The sequence below is a fragment of the Podarcis filfolensis genome (genome assembly GCF_964270895.1).
Source record: "Podarcis filfolensis genome assembly, chromosome: 6".
In the NCBI taxonomy this organism is placed as follows: domain Eukaryota; kingdom Metazoa; phylum Chordata; class Lepidosauria; order Squamata; family Lacertidae; genus Podarcis; species Podarcis filfolensis.
The window spans coordinates 86,546,569-86,569,831 of record NC_139609.1 but is presented as its reverse complement, the minus strand read 5'-3'; the positions used below and the strand labels follow the sequence as shown (position 1 = coordinate 86,569,831).

General features: G+C 44.7%; 1 protein-coding gene across 1 annotated transcript; it reads left to right on the top strand.

The window, feature by feature from the left end:
* The first annotated feature begins 14,674 nt into the window (after positions 1-14,674).
* Positions 14,675-23,217, top strand: LOC310764783 (large ribosomal subunit protein uL15-like). The gene is made up of 5 exons (XM_083619277.1): positions 14,675-14,812; positions 17,854-17,917; positions 19,471-19,546; positions 21,745-21,919; positions 23,044-23,217. The coding sequence occupies exons 1-5, from the start codon at positions 14,810-14,812 to the stop codon at positions 23,170-23,172; spliced, it is 447 nt and encodes a 148-aa protein (XP_083475403.1). The 5' UTR covers positions 14,675-14,809; the 3' UTR covers positions 23,173-23,217.
* The last annotated feature ends 46 nt before the right edge of the window (positions 23,218-23,263 follow it).

Genomic DNA, 23,263 nt, shown 5'->3' with positions numbered 1-23,263 from the left:
ATGGGTTAGGGGGCGCAAATCCACGGGTTAGGGGGCGCAAATTACTTGCCTTGCCCCGGGTGCTGACAACCCACGCTACGCCACTGGTTTCAGGTTAAGAACGGACCTCCGGAACGAATTAAGTACTTAACCCGAGGTACCACTGTACTTGGGAGAGTGACGAGGAATTCAGATGGCTATTCTAGTTCACAATCTGGCACGAAAGGAACTAGGGAGCATGGCAGGCACCCTGATAGATCTTGGGGCAGGGGGAACTGGTGCCCATGGGAGCTATGATGGGGACTCAAGCATCTGTTTATTTAAAGAAGGGGTGCAGCCAGTTACTAGACAGTGCTGTTCTGACTGTGGGTGCTTGAAGGAGGGGATTAGACACAGCAGAAGCTGCAAGAGGTTGGGTTTCTCTCCCCGCACCCTAAAATACTACTGCCATTGGTTCAACTGTATATGCAGTGTTGTGAAACCAGATGGTACAGCAGACTTTCGTACCTTTCTCTTACTTAGTACAGCATGTCCGTATTCCTGTTACAACAGGAAACAGCACGGATTCGTGATAAAAAGGAATGTTCTTCTACTTTTAAGTAGCGCACACACGAAAGTGACCAAAAATTAGAGCTTTGTACTCACAAATGTTCTTTTGACTGGTCCCATCCCTCCCCCTCCCTGTTCAGCCAATAAGTTTGTTCCTGAATATTTTGGAGCCATTCCCATTTTAATATGGTCTGCCTATTGCAAAACTCTTGCCACAGGACTAAATATGCTTTCCCGTAGTTTTAATTTAGTGTGTAACGTTATCCTGTCCTGTCCGGGGCGGGGGGGCGCTGGTATTTATCGGAGGGTTTCCCTTACAAGTCTGAAATTTCACAGCACCTTCTTTGTCCTGTCTGCTGATTGGAGTTGGGTTAGCACCGTGCAGTGTCAGACAAGGGAACGTAAACCTGACCAGATTCTTCTTGCCAAAGATTACATATAGCTGTGGAAGCCTGGGGCTTTTGCGGGAGGCAACACTGAGGACAACTCCTCAAATACAGTACAGTTGCTGAATATGATATGGTATTGTATTATGACAAGCTACCATTAAGCTAATAGGTTAGTGTGGTGGAAGAAGGTAGATCAGGATCTAGTTGGTTTCTTACTCCCAAGTGCTTAACAATGGCAGCAACCAACCTCCCCCTTGAAGTAGGAGGAGAGAAGCCCTGATCTTTAGTTACACAGATGTACATGTTAGGAGTATGCACAGGGCACAAGTTCTGCTGTATCTCTATGCCTTTAAAAAATCTGATCTATTTCTGAATTGCTCTCTGTTCGCTCTGCTTCAGTCTCTGTGTGTTTCTGAGCCACTCTGTATAAAAATAATAACTTTTCTCCCTTTGGGCCAAAGTGGATAAAATTTACAGGCACACAAGTCCACTAGAGTGGACTAAGCCTGCCAAATTGCAGACAAATCCGTCCAGCCGCATTTTGTAGGGGGAAGTAAAAAGGATCCGTTTTCCTCCATAATTCATAAGCGGCAGGAGCGGGAGTTTGTCTCTTTCTTACTCCAGAACCACTAAAGAGCAAGGAGAAGTCACTTGACCCCAATGTAAGAAGCAGAGCAATACTGCGAGAGTTAGCATGAGATTTGGTGGCCAGAATGTTGGCTTTGGTTGTTGAACAACTGTATTCAAATTGTCGCCCATCCAAAAACTCATAGGGTGGCCTGACTACAGATCCTCATCTATAAACTAATACATTGCTCACAGGAAGAGCACAGGATAAATTGCTCAGTTGCAAAGCACATGCTTTGCAGATTCAATATGCAGTTAATTGATCTCAGGTAGCATGCACAAGCAGGAAAGACTTCACAAGGGTACAATGCCGGGCCAGACAGATGGGCCGGTGGTCTGATGTGGATTCAGAAATGCAAAGCATTTTGCTTGCTACCAAAGAGCCTATGATGGATGAAATTAAAAGCTTCCATCGGGGGGGGGGGGGTCTGGGACAGTTGCTGCCGTATGCTATGCAGGTTTATGTATGTAAATGCCTCTAAGATTGATGGGACCAGGCACCCTAACTCCTGGAGTGGAGGTGTCTTTGGCCCCCTCAATATCTGAGGGGCAGAGCCAAGCACAGCACAGTTCAGCATCTCATACCTCCTGAGCGCAAGAAAGGAAGCGGCGCCATACTGGACTCTGCGCTTGGTCTCCTCCTGATGATGCAGCGTTGCACGTGTGATACATGTTGTGCACATGTCACACACACATGGTGCATGCCAGGCAAACAACATCATGCGCAGAACATGCACTGGAACCCCCCACCCACCCAAACCTGGGTACAAGACGGTGAATGGGACCTACTGCAAAGTATGTCTGCACTGGATTTTAGTCTTTTTCACTCACAGCCAGATTTAGAACCCAAAGATGGATGAGCCTGTGCTGGTTGCCAAGCCACTGGATTCTCTCTGTGTGTTCTCTCAAGTAACTGCTGCAATGCTACATATAGCTTTGCTTTTGTTCATATTGCTTAAGATCTTGTAGCTAATTAAATTGTCACATATTTGCTTGTGGAGAGGAGACAAAGAGCAGAGCACAGAAACATACAACAGCCTCCTGAAGCCAATTACAAGAAAATGTATCTTTATACTTTACTTATTTGGTATGTACTGTGCTTGGTTTGGGAAGAGTTTCAGAAGCCCAGATCTCCAGGGTCTTAGTTGGACTGGGTCAGTAGCATTGGCAACCAGTACTTCCATGATGACTATGCATTGCCTTCAGGGTCAGAGGAACTAAGCCTCTCATAATGACCACTTGATGAGAGACAAAACCATGTTGACAGCTATTGCCACAATGTCCTGATTATACGTGTCCCAAAGGAATCTAGAACCCCACTCAAGAGCTGGAAACAAGGCTGACCCAGCTTTTGAACTAGACCTTGTAACGGTTCCTTTAATACTAGTTTGCTCTGCAGCGATTATCATATGTACCTTCATACCGAGAAAAAATTGTCTGCTGATTGCTGCATATCAGAAACAGACGGAGGCCAGGTTGCTTTTATCTAGGTCCTGCAAAAGGCATTTCATAGGTCCTGCAAAATCCACCAGCAACACTACCTGCTCTTGAGCATTTTCTACTGGAGTTTTTCTTCTATTAAATGTTTTTGGACTACAACTCCTAGCTCGAGACCCAAGTTTTGGAAACACTGGACAGGTTAAACCTACCCAACTCCTCCAACCATTTCTCACAAGGCTTGGTTTCTAGACCTTTGATCATCTTGGTTGTCCTCCTCTGAAAATGCCCAGCTCTTGCCAAGATCCTTCTTAAATTGTGGTGCCTGGAACTGGACAGTACTCACAGTACTCCAGATGTGGTCTGACCAAGGCAGAATAGACTGGCACTATTACTTCCCTTGATTAGGACACTATAATTCTGTTGATGCAGTCTAGAAGAATGTTAGCTTTTTTGCTGCTGCTGCTGCTGCTGCTGCTGCTGCATCATACTGCTCACTCGTGTGAAGCTTGTGGTTTACTAAGACCCCTAGATCCTTTTCACATGTACTACTGGCAAGTCAGATGTCCCCCATCTTATATTGGTACAGTGGTTATTCTTGCCTAAGTCTGTTGTTGTTGTTTAGTCGTTTAGTCGTGTCCAACTCTTCGTGACCCCATGGACCAGAGCACGCCAGGCACTCCTGTCTTCCACTGCCTCCCGCAGTTTGGTCAAACTCATGCTGGTAGCTTCGAGAACACTATCCAACCATCCCATCCTCTGTCGTCCCCTTCTCCTTGTGCCCTCCATCTTTCCCAACATCAGGGTCTTTTCCAGGGAGTCTTCTCTTCTCATGAGGTGGCCAAAGTATTGGAGCCTCAGCTTCAGGATCTGTCCTTCCAGTGAGCACTCAGGGCTGATTTCCTTAAGAATGGATAGGTTTGATCTTCTTGCAGTCCATGGGACTCTCAAGAGTCTCCTCCAGCACCATAATTCAAAAGCATCAATTCTTCGGCAATCAGCCTTCTTTATGGTCCAGCTCTCACTTCCATACATCACTATTGGGAAAACCATAGCTTTAACTATGCAAACCTTTGTTGGCAAGGTGATGTCTCTGCTTTTTAAGATGCTGTCTAGGTTTGTCATTGTTTGCCTATATTAAAATTCATTTTGTTCGTTTTGGCCTAGTCCTCCAACCTGTTAGGGTTATCTTGAATCCTGATTCCTTCTTCTGTAGCCTTAGCGTCCCCTCCTAGTTGGGTGTCACCTGCTAATTTGATTAGCATCTCCTCAATTTCTTCATCCACGTCTTTTATAAAGACATTATACAACAACAGGCCCAGGACAGAACCCTGCAGCACTCCACTTGTCACTTGATTCCAGGATGATGAGGAACCATTCATTAGCACTCTTTGGGTTCGGTCAGCCAACCAGCTACAAATTCGCCTAACAGTTACCTCGCTCAACCCACATTTTACAGCTTCTCTGCAAGAGTATCATGAGGGACTTCGTCAAAGACCTTACTGAAAGCAAGATACACACTACGTCCACAACATGCAAACTGAACTTTTGCAACTGCCTGGCAAAAGTTGGGGATAAGTGAAGCTGGAAAGGATTGTCTGTATTTCCCTAAGGGGAGGAGCGACTTGGATGGGAGCCAGAGATTTGACACAAAGGAACCTTAACGTTCTTTTAATGGCTGTGGGTGTTTCCTACATGGGCATTTTGCCTGTAAGGGTAAGGTCTCCCAGACCAGAGTTTGGCAGAATAGCAGTTTAGAGACATCTGTACGTTGAGAAAGAAGCATCTTGGGGTGCAGGATCCTTTTCTGGGGAATTGATATAGGTTAGTGGAGCTGCAAGTGACACAGCTGTGGCCGTAAACTTCTGTGCACACTTACTTGGGAGTAAGCCCATGGACCACAGTAGGAGTGGACGCCTGAGAAAACTTGGCTGTGTTGAGTTGAGAAGTATCTGATTTAAAGAATAGTGGATTACTGAAACAATGGCTTATTCCATATGTCACAGGAAAGCTTCTTCTTTCTTCTTTGGCGATCACTCAAAGCCGAGTAAGTTTGTCTTCCATAAACACGGTTTTAACATTGAGTCCGTAAGTGACTGTGGAGGCCAATTCTGGACCCACACGTCCTTCCACAGTGGGGACATTGGTTTCCAGGCGGGAGTTGATCACGGTGTGGATTTGCCAAGCGTGCCTTCCTCTTAGCACAATTCTCCCTTGTGTTCTAAGTTTGAGTGTCTTCAAAGTCCATGACACCTTTGGTAAATGCTGTTCTCCAACTGGAGCGCTCGCAGACCAGTGTTTCCCAGTTGTTGGTGTTTATACTACATTTTTTCAGATTTGCCTTCAGACAGTCTTTAAACCTCTTTTGTTGACCACCAGCATTATGCTTTCCATTTTTAAGTTCGGAATAGAGTTATTAACAGCAAAGCAGTTAACAGTTCACTGAGAAAGTGAACATCCGGGCTGTTTTGCTCCTGCCCGCTAACGCATGGAGGCTCGATGATAGCATCCAAACTAGGGATTGCGGATTGTTTTGTCCAGACAAATTATAACTAATAACCCATTGACTTTATCAGTGTGGTTTGCTTGGAGAGAAACAATCCGCAACTCCTGGTCCAAGACATAATACTAAGGCAGAGGTTGAGGTTTGTTTCTTCCCAGTGCAAACAGGGTGGAGCAAAAGCAGGAGTTACAGTTTAACCGTGATCTGCAAACATGGTTATAATAATAATAATAATAAATTTTATTTATACCCCGCCCTCCCCAGCCAAGGCCGGGCTCAGGGCGGCTAACAACCAATAATAAAAATAGGTTGAATGAATACAACTTAAAAACAAAATTAAAATACAACATTAAAACATTAAAACAATTAAAATGCAGCCTCATCACAGGAGGAGAAAGGAAAAAGAAAGAGGGGGAGGGAATCAAATTGACTTCAAGCCAAAGGCCAGGCGGAACAACTCTGTCTTACAGGCCCTGCGGAAAGAAATCAGATCCCGCAGGGCCCTGGTCTCATGAGACAGAGCGTTTCACCAGGTCGGAGCCAGTGTTGAAAAAGCCCTGGCTCTGGTTGAGGCTAATCTAACTTCCTTAGGGCCCAGGACCCCTAGGGTGTTGCTATTTATGGACCTTAAGGTCCTCCGTGGCACATACCGGGAGAGGCGGTCCCATAGGTCCGAGGGTCCTAGGCCGTGAAGAGCTTTAAAGGTCAAAACCAGCACCTTAAATCTGACCCTGTACTCCACCGGGAGCCAGTGCAGCTGGAAAAGCACTGGGTGAATATGCTCCCATGGCAGAGACCCTGTGAGGAGCCTCGCTGCAGCATTCTGCATCCGCTGGAGTTTCTAAGACAGCTTCAAGGGCAGCCCCATGTAGAGCGAATTACAGTAATCAAGCCTGGAGGTGACCGTCGCATGGATCACTGTGGCCAGATCAGGACAAGAAAGGTAAGGGACCAACTGCTGATGAGAGTTGTTGGAGTATTTTTGCCCTTCAAAAAGTGCTCTATAAATGCTAAACACATTATCTGACTTGGTGCCCCATCCTCTACTCTCACATGTGTTGTTTGTTGGCAAAATCATGTCCTGCAAATCTCGCTTCCTGGTTGGCCCCTAGGCAGTGGGATGCATCCACCACTGTGTGTATCTGTTGTCACAGATAGTGCTGGATGCCACCCCACTCTCCAAGCGGTACAAGATTCCGGGAGTCCCAGGAGCTCACCCAAGGTCTTTGTTTCCTTTTGGAGCAATGAAGTAAAGCAGAGACTACGGTATCTTTATGATATATAATTTATTTACACATATATACAACCTGACCTTGCGATTGAGGGGTTCATGGCATTAACACCCCCAAAAGGGTCATTTCTCCCATAGTCGCAGCCTTGTGTTCAAACCGAGATCAACCATTGCTCTGTCTCTCTAGCTTTTCATATTGCTTTTCCCTCCAGTGCCATCACTAAGCTTCTAATTCACATTGCTCCTAACTCTCTACTCTAAACTCTGGCTTTGAGAGAGGGGCCTATCCATCTGCAGAGTGCTTTGATGCTTTGTTCTTTTAATGGCCCATCATCTGGGGCTTATCACCTCAAGAGGAAGCTAGTGTGGCTTAATTAGCTTTTAACACTTGTTAGATCCAGGGATTAGTCTGCCACAAGCCAGACTTTCATTAAATTCTAACACTTACTGAATCCAGTAATTTAGAAATGCCTAGCGCCCTCAAACTCGTAACACCAGACTCATCTGCAACTGCTTCCAGTTCCAGTGTGACTGTGGTGTAGTGGTTAAGAGCGGTGGACTTGTAATCTGGTGAACCGGGTTCGCGTCTCCGCTCCTCCACATGCAGCTGCTGGGTGACCTTGGGCCAGTCACACTTCTCTGAAGTCTCTCAGCCCCACTCACCTCACAGAGTGTTTGTTGTGGGGGAGGAAGGGAAAGGAGAATGTTAGCCGCTTTGAGACTCCTTCGGGTAGTGATAAAGCGGGATATCAAATCCAAACTCTTCTTCTTCTTCCCTACTGTGTTTTGCATCCCTTTCCCAAGAGGACTCAAATGTTATACGTCCTTTCTCAGAGCCTGTAACATAGACATTATCTCAAGCCCTTAGAATGCGTTGCCAAGTAATTGCTGCCTTGTAAATCTCCTTACTATTTATGCTCGGGCTGCTTCACTGAATTTCACGAAGTACACCCACCCACGACACATAATTGAGTTCAGAATATAGGTTATTTTAACCTTTCTTACTAAACCACTCCTTAACCATTCTGTGTTTCTCCTGCTCCGATTTCCATACCATTTGCCAGCTTTGTGGGGTCAAGGGAGCATCAGTTCTGACAGGATGTGGACTCTTCTTGCAGTATAGGACTTGCAAGTCCCCTCAGGTATGGTGCTAATTATGGATAGTTCCTCAAGCTCCACTTTTTTCTGACCCATGACGCCACAGTTCACATCTGGTATGAATAAAAGCAAAAGATCTGATTTTTATGCTCTTCATATCAGACATGCAAATATAATGATCATTTGCCTTTCACTCAGGTTTCTTCAATCAGGCTAAAGCTGGCCAACTTTTTTCCTTTACTCCCTTAAGCGTCATGCTATTTCCCTAGATAAAACCTCTTCTATTTTTCTTTTTCTGCTGCTTTCTTTCCTAACTGTGTTTACTCTGTCCAGTTTGAATTCCTCGCTCACTTTCCGAGCCAACAAGTTTATACAATTCAATCAAACATGCTTATGCAAACTCTTTCATAAGCTAGGACGTGTCGACAAGTCAGAATAACACACCCTGCTTTCTATCATCAATGCTACAAATAATTTCTTTACAAATTGAGAGGAGGTGAGTACATACACTAAATTTTAATTTCTCTGATCTGAAGAGGATGTAAGGGGTCTCTGTGAGGGCACCTCATTCTCTGGATTTTAAATAAAAGGATGGGGGGGAATCTGGGTGTTTTAATTTCAAATTAGACCAGGGTCATTTAAGTCTGTTGCTTATTTCCCATATTTTCAAGCACACAAATTAAGAAGCTTGAATTTAAAGCAACAAAGAGTCTTGTGGCATCTTGTGGCAACAAAGAGTCTTGTGACCTTTAAAGCCCTAAATGGCCTCGGCCAAGTATACCTGAAGGAGCATCTCCACCCCCATCGTTCTGCCCAGACACTGAAGTCCAGCGCCGAAGGCCTTCTGGCAGTTCCGTCACTGAGAGAAGCAAAGCTACAAGGAACCAGGCAGAGGACCTTCTTGGTAGTGGCGCCCGCCCTGTGGAACGCCCTCCCATCAGATGTCAAGAAAATAAGCAACTATCTCACTTTTAGAAGACATCTGAAGGCAGCCCTGTTCAGGGAAGTTTTTAATGTGTGACATTTTAGTGTATTTTTAATCTTTGTCGGAAGCCGCCCAGAGTAGCTAGGGAAACCCAGCCAGATGGGCAGGGTACAAATAAATTATTATTATTATTATTATTATTATTAAAGACAAAGAATTGTGTATCCAACGTCAGTTCCACTCAGAGTAGACTCACTGAAATTAACGGACATGACTAACTTAGGTTGATTAATTTCAGTGGGTCTATTCTGAGTGTACAACTTAGCTAAAAACAGCACTAACATAGTTACCATGTCATAACCCCTTGTTGACTAGAGTCCACTTTTTCAGATCCGTAAAGTATAACCTTATTAACCCATGGGTACAAAGAAAGAAAACATGTAGAGGTTGGAGACAAATGACAGTGAAAAACAAAAAGTACAGAAATTAACAATTCGATTAAGAGTTTAAATGTATGCAAAGTAAGCACACTGACCCTTCAGGACAGCAGTACATCATAGCCTTGCTGAGTAAATCAGCATCTGCAGTGGGACTACTAACCATTGTCTCTATTTATACCCAAACACATCTAACTAAACATCTGGGTAAGGTGTAATTCAGCAGTTTCATGCTGGAGTTTCTCTTTGAAGTTCCTTCACTGACCACATTAAGGTCAGTGACAATATGTTCTGATACCTGAAACGTTATTTTACTGTGTCCATTTATTCTATTGTGTAGCGAAAAGAACTGGAAGAATCAGAAACCTGCTCCTGACCTTAAGGTTGTCAGAAACAGTGTGTATATTGCTTTTAAACCTGGGTTTTCCCAACAATGGGGTTTGTGGGTTTTTTGTATTTTTGCTACAGCTAAGTAACATGGTTACCCCTCAAAAGCCTATTATTGCATTCCCCAAATTGAAATGCAGTCACTTATCAGTCACTGCCAGGAAAATAAGAGTTACTATAAATGTAGTTAAACTTATTAATAAATCTGGTTTCATTTTGGATATATAACATACCTTCAAAAAAAAGAAAAGAAAAGAAAAAGTGTCCAAATATCTTCATTGTGTAATTGTGCGCACTTTTTCACTGCAAAGGCAGGGCAAGAAGTGTAGTCAGCTTGACAGTGTTCCTTGCCCAGATAGTTTTATAATATTCTGGCTTAAAAATGTGTAGTCAAGGGCCAACCAAGCTGCTGAGTATCAGACTAGATGTCATAAAGGAGCCTATTTCTGTCTTCTAGTCTTGCCAAGGCCGGAATCTGTCGTAGTGCTGAGAGATGCTGTAGACAGGTTCTTTGGACAGGAAGCTGATTCTTGCTTCCCAGGTCCAAGAGATGCTAAAGTTCTGCTAGGCAGGGGCATAGGGCTGTCGGCAGGTGCCCAGGGCAGGTGTCTGCGCCCCGCCCCCCAAGCAGGGGCAGAGTGTGCCAACCCATTTCTTGCCACTGCCAGACAGGCACAGTGGCTGAAGAGCAGCCTCTGTGCCCAGTCCCTGCCCGGCACAGCAGCACCAGCCCTTCACTCTTCTTTTTATGTTTCTGTTATGTATTAAGATTGGTGGCAGTTCTCACTCAGGGCCACCAGTATGTAAATGAAGGATTGAAAACTGTCGCTCCTGGTTGGTTAGCTAGTTGTGAGTTGTTACTGTTTCAAGTTACTTAATATTATATAAAGCAGCCAGCTAGGCTGCAGTCAGTCTTATTCCAGGAGCAGTTCTAACTGCTGCGATAAAGAGCTGTGAATCCAACAGAGCTGTGTCCTTCGTCCATCTTTTCCACCATTCAACAGTTTCAAACAGAGATGATGTAGATTTCTGCCACAGTAGTCTTTAAGACGCGGGTGGCGCTGTGGTCTAAACCACTGAGCCTCATGGACTTGCTGATCAGAAGGTTGGCGGTTCGAATCCCGGCGACAGGGTGAGCTCCCGTTGCTCTGTCCCAGCTCCTGCTAACCTAGCAGTTCAAAAGCACGCCCATGCAAGTAGGTAAACAGGTACTGCTGTGGCAGGAAGGTAAACAGCATTTCCATGTGCTCTGGCTTCTATCAACGTGTTCCGTTGTGCCAGAAGCAGTTTACTGTCTATGGACAAACACCAGCTCCCTCAGCCTGAAAGCAAGATGAGTTCCGCACCCCATAGTCGCCTTTGACTAGACTTAACCATCCAGGGGTCCTTTAAGTTTACCTTTACCTACTGTAGTCTTTAAGATGCCAGCGGTTTCATTTTTCTTTTTTGCTGCAAGAGAATGAACTTTGCTCCTTCTTTGAAATTTTATGGAATTCTGACACACATGACAAGCTTTATTTGGATATTCTCCTTTTTCAAGCCTTGCACTATTTGGGAATTGATTGATCAAGTCCATGGCCACAAGATGCAATTATGGCTTTATATGTAGATCAGACAAATCAATTTGCTGTGGCCCCCAGCTGCAATACCCATGGCCAGAGGCACAGAACATTAGGTTGCTGTAGGGCGGGCACTGCAAGGACATGTTACTGCCATAGCTGTCAACTTTCAGTTTTGAAAATGAGGGATCAGCAGCCTCACCTATCCCAGGGACAGTCTACGGGATATCTAACAATCCGGGATAGCAACGGGAAGCAGCGGGAAATGGCGCTGGAATAAGGGAATTTCCCGCCCAAAAAGGGAAGGTTGACAGCTATGGTTACTGCCTTCCCACCCTGCTTCTGAGCAAACCTGATGCTCTCTACATCGCTCCTAAGCATCAGCTACAGTGCCTGTAGCTTCTGGAAGTTGTAGTTCAAAACATCTGGATGGCATTGAGTTGGGGAAAGGCTTTACAAAAGCAACTGCTTGGCAACTGTTGAAAGCAGGACACTAAACTAGACCGTATATTGGCTTGCTCCGCTGGGACTCTTCCTAAGAAGTATTAAATCAGTTTTTGAGTCTGGGATTTAGATAAGTCTCAGGGCTCCCCTGTAGCTAATTGTGAATCCTATGACTTTTGTTATAATTGTGATGTTTAGCTTATTTATTTAGTTGTTTTGTAAATAGTGTTTTTTAGATTGTTTTACTGGTGATTTGTAATTGTTTCACTTATGATTTATCAATTATTTAATATGATTTATGTGGCATTTGTGATGTCCTATTATGTCATTGTTGTTTTTTTGTTGGTAAGCTGCTTTTTGATGTCTGTGAATGAAAAGTGGCATAGAAATATAATCAATCAAATCAATTTATAAATGGTAGCTTGTCCCAGGTGAAATAGAGAGTAAATAAATGAGAGGTGGTGTAGTGGTTAAAGTAGGGAACCAAGACCCAGGTTCAAATCCCGACTCAGCCATGAAACTCACATTGGGGAAGTCACTATCATTCAAACTTACACGGTTCTGAGGATAAAATGGAGTGAAGGGAAAGAACCCTGTATATATTTTTTGATTTCCTTGAAATGCAGACTATAAACTTGTTTAATGAAAATGAAGCACACGTTCATGCTGAATTTGTATTCTGAATGAGGAAGGTTAATAATCATGTCATTCTTCTATTCAGAAGGCAGAATGCTGGGGAAATTAATAAAAGGTCCTCCTGCCGTCTGGCACTGATTCACTCTGATACCTCTAGGTGCGTAAATAGACTGATCTTAAATGCTTTAGGGTTGAGCTCTTACAACGTGTTGGAAAAAATATTGAGACTAATGTATGCCCAGATAAATAAAATGGAGGGGGAAAGAAACGTCAACGGATAAAAAAGCAACACTTGGAATTTAAACAGTTCAGTTTATTATCCGTAGCTTGCCTTTTGTTATAATAATTAAAGTGGATTACCAGAGGTTTTTTTATAAAAAAGGAAGAAAGTTGCACACATTGAAACAATATAATGGCAATATTCGTGTGTGTGTAAAAATTTTAAAAGCGGCTTTTACCAATCACCTAAAAGAGGAAGATACAGAGAGCAGAACCTGCCACGCCACCGCAGTCCTTGTGGGCGCTTCTTGTCTATCACAGCATCAGTTACCTATCACAACCCTACGCACACTAACCTGGGAGTCTTCTTCTCTTCTTTGGTGATCACTCATAGCTGAGTAAGATTGTCTTCCATGAACATGGTCTTAACGGTGTGTCCATAGATGACTGTGGAGGCCAATTCTGGATCCACTTGTCCTTCCACAGTGGGGACATAGGTTTCCGGGTGGGAGTTGATCATGATGAGGGTTTGTCAAAAGTGCCTTCCTCTTAACACTTTTCTCCCTTTCCTCCTGAGTTTGAGCATCTTCAAAGCCCATGACACCTTTGGTCAGGGGTTGTCAACCTGGTCCCTACCGCCCACTAGTCAGCATTTCAGGATTCTTGGCGGCCGGTAGGGGGTTCTACGGCACAAGTGGAACCCTCCATCCAGAGAGCACTGGTGGGTGGTAAGGAAATTTTACCATCAAGAAAGATGCATTAGTGGGTGGTTTACTACCCCTGCCTTTGGTAAGGGCTGTTCCCCAGCTGGAGCACACGCAGGCCAGTGTTTCCCAGTTGTTGGTGTTTATACCACATTTTTTTTAGATTTACCTTGAGAGAGTCTTTAAACCTCTTTTGTTGACCACCAGCATTACACTTTCCATTTTTAAGTTCGGAATAGAGTATTTGCTTTGGAAGACAATAATCAGGAAACCGAACATGACCAGTTCAACGATGCTGAAGAATCATTGCTTCAACACTGGCAATCTCTGCTTCTTCCAGTACACTGGCATTAGTTCGCCTGTCTTCCCAAGTGATGTGTAAATTTTTTCGGAGACACTGCTGGAATCTTTCAAGGAGTTGGAAATGGCATTTATAAGTGGTCCATGTTTCACAAGCATGCAGTAAAGTTAGTACAGTGGTACCTCCGATTATGAACGCTTCTGGTTACGAACGCTTTGGGTTACGAACTCCGCTAACCCGGAAGTAGCTGCTCCTGGTTGCAAACTTTGCCCCAGGATGCGAATGGAAATCGCACGCCTCTGCAGCGGCAGACCTCACTAGCAAAAGTGCGCCTCAGGATAAGAATATAGCTTAAGAACGGACCTCCGGAACAAATTAAGTTCGTAACCAGAGGTCCCACTGTAATACAATAGCTTTGTAAACAAGCATTTTGGTTTGCCTGTGAATGTCCCAGTCCTCAAACACTCTGCACTTCAATCAGGAGAAAGCTGCGCTTGCAGAGCTCAGACAATGCTGGATTTCAGCATTGTGGAAAGATAACTGCCAAGGTAGGCAAAGTAATTGGCACTTGCCAACATTACACCATTAAGTTGGATTTGTGGCACTGCAGAGGAGTTGTTTTGTGTTTGTTGGCGCAGCACTTTGGGTTCTTTGGATGTTGGGCGATAAGCCAAGCTTTTTGTAAGCTTCTGCAAGGACATTTAGGATGATTTGGAGGTCATCCTGTGGGGGGGAACACACGACGTTGTCATCAGCATACTGAAGCTCTATGACAGAAGTTACGGTAACCTTACTGTTTGCTTTCAGCCTGCTCAGATTAAAGAGCTTTATATCTGTTCGACAGGTGATTCCTACCCCGGTAGGGACATATCTGGGAGTAAGAAACCACTGAACACAACAGGTTGCACTCGTATGCAGACGTGCACGGGGCTGAGCTATGGGGGGGAGCAAGAGTTCTCAGCATCTGGGACCATGTAGCCCATAGAGAACCGAAAGACCTCCCCATATACCGCTCTAAACTTTCCCCCCTACCTCTACCAAAACCGCGATCTATGCAACAAGCGCTTCTGACTCTTCTCAGCTGCTATTGACGACCGCGACGCGGTTTTTTTTTTCCTGGGGCCACGTGATCAACGGAACGCCGCCGCGCGAAAGAAGCCGGCACCCAGAGTATCGCGAGACTCCGCTCTCTCTCTCTCTCTCTCTCTCTCTCTCTCTCTCTCTCTCTCTCTCTCTCTCTCTCTCTCTCTCTCCGCGTGCGCGCAACGTTTACAAGGCCCGTCCCCGAGGGAGGCTTTGAGACCTCGCGATAGAAGGGCTTTCCTTTCCGTGAAATCTCGCGAGAGGAGCGCTCTTTCCCTTTTATCTTCTTGGAGCCGCCAAGATGGTAGGTGGCGAGTGAGGCGGGGGCGCCGCCTGAGGAGCGGGGCCTGGTGGTCCGGCGCCTCAGAGGCCGTTTCTCCCGACGGAGGGTGGCCGCGCGGGGACTTAGCCGCCGGGGAATGGCGGCTGCCTCTCGGTGGGTGGTGGTGGGGAGGTTTCTCGGGGACTTTTACTAACAGTGAACTCAAGGCCGGGCTCTGCACTCGGAGCCCCCTTCGCCCTCGGGCTGTCCTACCTCGCAGGGTTGTTGTTGGAAAGACAACATCCACCACGCGCTTCCCTGCCGCCTCCAGCTCATCGGGACAGGCGCTTCTCCCTACGGCTTTCTTTTTAAGCCCCCCCCCGGCCCATGGTGGGGTTGGGTTGGGTGTTGAATAGAGCAGCGCCGCCCCTCAAAATATCTGTTACTGATCTGCTCCTTTCTCAGTCGAAGGGATAGCTGGGGGGACGGGGCGGGGCGCCCTTTAGATCAGGGGCTCCTAAACTCCGGACTAGAAAGTGGCTCGTGAAGTTCACTCAGGTGGCCTGCTGTACGTAGCACACCTGTAAGAATAAAACTTTTAAATCGTACAGCATCTACCACAACACTTTACCATTGCTCCAGTGAGGAAAAAGACCATCATCAAGTGGTCTGACAAGGTAAAGGGACCCCTGACCATTAGGTCCAGTCGTGACCGACTCTGGGGTTGCGGCGCTCATCTCGCTTTACTGGCCGAGGGAGCCGGCGTACAGCTTCCAGGTCATGTGGCCAGCATGACTAAGCCGCTTCTGGCGAACCAGAGCAGAGCACGGAAACGCCATTTACCTTCCCGCCAGAGCGGTACCTATTTATCTACTTGCACTTTGAAGTGCTTTTGAACTGCTAGGTTGGCAGGAGCTGGGACCGAGCAACAGGAGCTCACCCCATCGCAGGGATTTGAACCGCCGACGTTCTGATCAGCAAGTCCTAGACTCTATGGTTTAACCCACAGCGCCACCCGTGTCACGGTCTGACAAGACCCCGCAGCAATTTTTGAGTGTTTCATGGGATAAAAATATTTGCATAGAGGTCCAAAAGCATTTTTTTCTGAATGCCTTATGTTTCTGCTCTTTGCAATGTGTCATACATGGGTGTCGGCACTGTGACAGTGAACAGGTTTGCTTAGTGGACCTCTGGGGAGAGATGCGCTGTAATTATTGCTTTGCCTGCTTTTAATTATTATTATTATTTATACCCCGCCCATCTGGCTGGGTTTCCCCAGCCACTCTGGGTGGCTCTCAACAGAATACTGTATTAAAAACATGATAAAACATCAAACATTAAAAATTTTCCTAAACAGGGCTGCCTTCAGGTGTCTTCTAAAAGTTAGTTGTTTGTTTCTTTGACGTCTGATCAGAGGGCGTCCCACCCATCTGATCAGAGGGTGGGCGCCACTACAGTGGTGCCTCGCAAGACGAAATTAATCCGTTCCGTGAGTCTCTTCATCTTGCGGTTTTTTCGTCTTGCGAAGCACGGCTATTAGCGGCTTAGCGGCTATTAACGGCTTAGCGGCTTTAAGAAAAAGGAAACGAACTCGCAAGAACTCGCAAGACGATTCGTCTTGCGGAACGACTCAAAAAACGGAAAACTCTTTCGTCTTGCGAGGCATTCGTCTTGCGAGGTACCACTATACCAAGAAGGCCTTCTGCCTGGTTCCCTGTAACCTCACTTCTGGACCTCAGTGTCTGGACTGAACAATGTGGGTATACTGGCAAATATACCACATGCCAAATAGGAGGCATGACACAGGAAACTCGCACCAAGTCAGGTGGTTGGTTCATCTAGATCGGTTGGGGTTTTTTGGCGGGCAGTGGCTCTCCAGGACTGTGGGAGAAATCATTCCCAGCCCTACCTGGAGGTGGAGATGCCAGGGATTGAACCAAGAGCCATTTGTGTGTGCTGTACCATGGAGCTATGGCCCTTCCCATGTTGAGTGAGGAAGGTCTGAAGGGGGATTTTAGTCATGTTTGCATGATTGGGAAACCTACTTTAATCAGGAAACCAAGCTGCACATGCAAGTGAAAGGCTGCTTCAGACCTCAGCTCAACATGGGAAGATCAGGAAATGAACGGGCAGGGCTGGTGCACGTGGGGATATTAGGGGTTGCGGAGGGTTCTACTTCCATATTCAGGTGAATGTCTGAACATGCCTATATACAGTGGTACCTCAGGTTACATATGCTTCAGGTTACATACGCTTCAGGTTACAGACTCCGCTAACCCAGAAATAGTGCTTCAGGTTAAGAACTTTGCTTCAGGATGAGAACAGAAATCATGCTCTGGTGGCGCAGCAGCAGCAGGAGGCCCCATTAGCTAAAGTGGTGCTTCAGGTTAAGAACAGTTTCAGGTTAAGAATGGACCTCCGGAACGAATTAAGTACTTAACGCGAGGTACCACTGTACTGTTATTGAAGCCAATCTTAATAGCCTGAAAAGACCGCTGACCTGAAGGGATTTATTTTATTTATAGTTGTATTTATTTTATTTTATTTTACATAGGTTTTAGTGTGGCTTATCTTGCTAGCTTAGTATGGCTAGCGCTATAGCATATTGATGCATATATAGTATGGCATCCATACTAGTACGGTGGTTAAAGTTTCAGGCTGCAGAGACCAAGGTTCAAATCTCCGCGCAGCCCTGTGGCTCACTGGGTGATCTTGGGCTGATCACAGCCTAATGTAGACACAGGAATTTGTGCAGATAAAATGAGGATAATGGTGTATATGCCATCCTGAGGTGAGAAAAAAAATGAGATTACTTATTTACCGGTAAGCACCACTTGAAGTTAATTAAACAGTCAAAGCACAGCAAACATTCAAATGCCAGTGTCTTCAGAAAAGGTAAATGGGAGGCACACATTAATCAGGCCTGTAAATCTGATTAAGGTTCATAAGCAACTGTTCCAAGCTGGAGATCCTCCACTGGTGTATTGCAATCATTTGTTGATTTTAGAAACATCATGCTACATTTGTTGTTCTTTCATTGGGCACTGATATAACATATGCTGTCGTATTGTCTTTTTCTTAAGCCTTCAAGACTGAGGAAGACCAGGAAACTGCGAGGCCACGTCAGCCACGGCCATGGTCGTATTGGTACGTATAGAAGCAGCTTCCATGTAGAACTATTTTGATACTTAAATCTATTGTTGCTTCACAGGGTTTTGGAACCCTGGTTATCAGGTGACTTAAACCTAAAGGGAAAAAAGGCTTTTTGGTGTCTGACACTTGTAGTTTTCTGCTTGCTCGCCCCCTTTTTAATAAAACTCCTGAGTCTAGTTGCATGGAAGTAAAGCATATGATTTATTTATTTTTATATTGCCTTTCACCCAAAGATCACAGGGCAGTTTACAATATAAAAACACAAAAATATATAGCATAATTACAAACTAAAACAATAACACTCCCCTTCACACACACAGTTTAAAAGGCCATAGATGGTTTAATTAGCCAAAAGCCTGGGAGAAATGTTTTTGCCCGGCTCCTAAAGTCAGGCAAGCAGAAAAGGCCTATTCTTTTGTTGCTCCCCTCTGGACCTCTGGCAGAGGATGCACACGAAGAAGGACCTCAAACGATGATCTGGGTCAGTTCATATGGGGATAGATTGTCCTTGAAGTGTTAGCTGCTAGCAAAGACTATCCATAGCTACAACCACCATGCCTTTGGGGTCCAGCTTGCACATTCCAGAATGAATACAAGCAATGGGGAAGAAGTTCCTTAGTACCTACTTTATCTCAGCCAAGGTTTCCCCTTGCTAATATGAGGTTCAAGCTCTTTGCAGGAAAATAGGTAACAGAGAAGTTTTAATAAGTGTATTTAGCATAGCTCTTGGGTCAGAACTATTATGAAATGCAATATGGTTATTGTATAGAAGCAGAGATAAATAGCATCAGTAGTAAATATAGGATTGCTTATTAACAAGTTCTGCTTCACTCCTTGACACAAATGGGTTTACCATACTTGGTGCCTAAACTTGCATAGGTTTCCCACATCCCTTCAGGCCTTGTTCCAAACCCAAAATGGCATCCACTATATGGCCTCTGGAGCAGTTGTAGCCTAACCATATATTTTTAGGCAGGCATTGGGGACAATGAATGGGTAAAAGAACTACCGTCCTAAGTCCTGCTTTGTGTAACTAATTATACTTCCAGTTTGCTTAGAGCTAGCGTAGCATGAATGACATAACTTTAGAAAGTGGAAATTCCAAGTTCCTAGAAATGTGGTCTGAAGAAAGTAGATCTCACTGCTTTGCCAGCCTGATAAAAAAAATTGAGCTTTTTAAAGCCATAAACTGGAAGTCGACCTTGACTGTTAAGGCCAGTAGAGGTGCAGCTAATCACACAGCAGACCTGTAGCCTGATCCTTTGCAGGTTCACTATGATTCATACAAAGGCTGAACTAAATGTTTACTAGAGGGAAAACACGATGGAACTTCTGAGTAAACATGTGTAAAGTTGTGCTCTAAATTCTTGGACAGTTAACTCCTCTATGATAGTATGGGTGTGTCTGCAGGCTTAAGCTTGCCTAAATCTTGTGTTGGATTGTGGTCTTTAAGTACTGGTGATGATAAACATTTAAGCTGGCAGTGTGTGCGTGTTTCTCTGCTTTAAAGTTTTTAAAAAATATTTCTGTTTGATGTTTCTCTTTAGGTAAGCATAGAAAGCATCCTGGAGGACGTGGTAATGCTGGAGGCCTGCACCACCACAGAATAAACTTTGATAAATAGTAAGCTAGCCCTTTTTTCTTTACTTCCCTTCATTTCTTCCCTCATCAACACCCCCCCCCAAAAAAAAAACTGGCACCAAAAAATAACTACCTATGTAGATTCAGCAGTTAAGAAATACCGTTTTCAAATACTGAACTGTATTTAAGGAAAGTATACATGCATTTTATTGCAACAGCTGTGGAAAGCTTGAACTTTCATCACTTGTGGCTTCTCAGAGCTCTATGGAAGCCAGTAAGTACAAGTCTATGTAAAGTATATTTAGTATCTGCTTTCCTAATGAATTTTATTTCAAATAGTTTTGGGGAATACAGTGGGATCCCCCCAGCCTTTCAGAGCAAATTCTTTTGGTGGAGTAGGCTGCAAGGGGAGAAGGACCCCCCCATTTGCACAATCAGAAGTGTGCTGCAGGAGGCCAATACGATTGGATGGTCCCCCTTGTTTTGTTTAGTAAATATTAGCAAAATATGCCAAGTAGAACCTCAAGTCAATACGGGGCATTAGAAAAAATTCCAAAGAAGTTATAATGATATTTTTCAAATGTAGGAAGCTGCCCTATACAGAATCAGACCATTGGTCCATCTAGATGAGTACCATTGACTGACTGGCAGTGGCTTTCCATGGCTGCAGGCAGGAGTCTCCTCTAGTGTTACCTGGAGATGTCAGGAATTGAATTTAGGACCTTCTGTGTGCAAATCAGATGGTCTACCACTGAGCTACCTATGGCCCTTCCAGAAAATGAAAGTGCTCGCCCACTTTTTATTACAGTGGTACCTTGGTTGTTGAACTTAATCCGTTCGACTCCTGAAACGGTTCGAAAACCAAGGCGCAGCTTCTGATTGGCTGCAGGAGCTTCCTGCACTCAAGCGGAAGCTGCGTCGGATGTTCGGCTTCCGAAAAACATTTGCTAAAAAGAACATTTCTAGGTTTGCGGCATTCAGGAGCTGATTTGTTTGACAACTAAACTGTTCAGGAACCAAGGTACCACTGTATTTGGACTTCAGGTGCACCTAGTATCATAAAACAAACTGGCTCAACACACTAGTTTTTAAAATAAATTCTTTTTTAGCCTCTAGATTCTGGCTTATTTCAAATGTATGCAGACATGTAGAATAGCAATCTGTCTGTTCCAGTCCATAGTATACTGTCATGCACAATCTTTTTCATGCTTTTATCTGTTCCCCTGAGAATTTGGCAAGACAATGAAGTTGCATATTTACAAATAACTGAGACTAGAGTCACATCTAGATATTGTCAGTTATCATGGTGTGCTATAGTGCTCAGAGAGTAACAACTGACTTTTATTCACCGACTGTGCTCCGCATAGTACAGTCAGCCACCAGGTTAGTAACAGAGTAAGGTACCTCAGAGTAAGAGATGTGGGTCAGCACGAGGGTGCAGACAACAATGTCTCATGTAGAGCTTTCTCCTTTCTCAATATTTGCCTCATCTTTCTACCCTGTATTAAGAAAGAAGCTTACTTAAAAGCACTGTGAGCTCATGGCTGACCTCAGATTTGAACTAAGAATGTTTGCCTCACACCTTTTGCTCTTAACCTGTGCCAGATATTTTTGTGAGTACCGTATTTTTCGCCCTATAGGACGCACTTTTTCCCCTCCAAAAATGAAGGGGAAATGTGTGTGCGTCCTATGGGGCGAATGCAGGCTTTGCGCACCGACCCCTCTCGCTCTCCAGGCTTCGCGGACCTCTCCGCAAGCAGCGGGAGCACTCCTGCTGCTTGCGGAGAGTTGCCTGCATGCTGAAGCCTGTGCGCGCTGAGCTCAGCGCGTCCAGGCTTTGTGGACCTCTCCGCAAGCAGCGGAAGCGCTCCCGCTGCTTGCGGAGAGTTGCCTGCATGCTGAAGCCTGCCCTCGCTGAGCTCAGCGCGTCCAGGCTTCGCAGACCTCTCAGCAAGCAGCGGGAGCCAGCGCTGGGCTCCCACGGCTTGCAGAGAGCTGCCTGGTTGGGGGCTGGGGTCGGGGGAAGCTTGGGCCTCCCCCGCGCCTGGGGGGGGAATAATTTTTTCCCCTTTATTTCCCCCCCCAAAAAAACCTAGGTGCACCTTATGGGACAGTGCGTCCTATAGGGCGAAAAATACGGTAAACCTAAACATGGTCATCCAATAAACCGAAGTATTGTTGCTCATGCATTTAAAAATGCATCATGCAGTGATTTTTCTGTTTGTGATTTTTCTTTCTAGCCATCCTGGTTATTTTGGAAAGGTTGGTATGAGACATTACCACTTGAAGAAAAACCAGCACTTCTGTCCCACAGTCAACCTGGACAAACTGTGGACACTTGTTAGTGAGCAGACAAGGCTCAAGTATGCCAAAAATCCGGCCGGATTATCACCTGTAATTGATGTTGTGCGCTCAGTAAGTGTCAAAAACCTTTGGATGAACTTTTTATAATGATGCAGAGCTTCCCAAATGTTGCTTTTATATTTGCTTCCTATCGTGTAAAACCAAGGAAGGTCTGCGTAATTTGACTACAGTAGGCCTGCCCAGACAAATGGGAGTTTGCCAGCCTCTTGGTTTTGCTACCTGTTGGCTGCATCTGGCTTGATGGGGCATAGATGGTGGAGACCAAGCTATAGCCAGGCTTGTACAGTCTGTAGAGTGGGCATTTTTAGATTTCATTTCAAAAGTGATTGCATTACTTAAATTTATTGTAGGTTTTACAGTTTGTTGGTTTGTCAGAAGGAGCTAAACCATGAGCCTGTGTTTGGATGAATGTTATACCAAACCATGGTGTTATGTAGTGTAGGGGCAAAATGACCAAGAAACGACAGTCTCCACTTTGGGAGCCTGCTTGTTTGCAATAAGCCATGGCTTGTGTCAGCATTATGAGTGAACTAGACTTACGTTGCGAATTGTAAAAATGCAGTTGTAGGATACTGGTAACCCCATAACAGCTAATTTTCCATTTAAGAAAACAAAGGCAGTGCCCATTCAATAGACTTGGCTCTTTCTATTACTCATATACTGAAAATATGGTGAGACTTCATTGTATGTCTGTAGATACTATAATTGTATAGCCAAAGGGCGGGGTGGTAAAAAGATGGAATGTTTGTCTTTCTGTCTCTTTACATTAACTACGCACTTTCAAACAACTATCTCAGTATTTCAGTGAAACATGATATGGTGAAAGCTTCATTTTTTTACTTTAATTGCCCCATATTACCCAAATATTCTGTTGGCTGGAATGCACATCTATAGAATGCTTAGACTCCTGCTGATGGGCATAGTGAACATCATGAAGTAGCAAGCACACTTTAAATTGCACATGTTCCATTACACTGTCAGGTTGCTATTTTCTGTTTCCTCCCTTGTAGTCTCTAGTTCTACAGTTTCCCTGCTAGGCACAGTTTGTTTACTTGCAATATTTCACAAAGTGTACATAATCTTGTAGTTTTATTGGAACTGATCAGTGATGTTTGGAAAAAAACTTGGTACCTTCTGGGCTTGCTGACGATTCTTCTATCTGTTTATGTTTTTAGGGTTATTATAAAGTCCTGGGCAAGGGGAAACTGCCCAAACAGCCTGTAATTGTGAAAGCAAAGTTCTTCAGCAGAAAAGCAGAAGAAAAAATAAAAGCAGTTGGTGGAGCTTGTGTGCTAGTAGCATAAGACCTTCTCTATGTGCTCAGATTAAAATAAACATCATTTCAGATACCTGGTACTCTCATTTTAATAAGCTGTTGAGAAAGACTGCTAATTC

Coding starts and splice junctions, on each gene's coding strand:
- LOC310764783 (XM_083619277.1), top strand. Junction 17,918..19,470: donor CCACGGCCATGGTCGTATTG/GTACGTATAGAA, acceptor GTTTCTCTTTAG/GTAAGCATAGAAAGCATCCT. Junction 21,920..23,043: donor TAATTGATGTTGTGCGCTCA/GTAAGTGTCAAA, acceptor TTATGTTTTTAG/GGTTATTATAAAGTCCTGGG.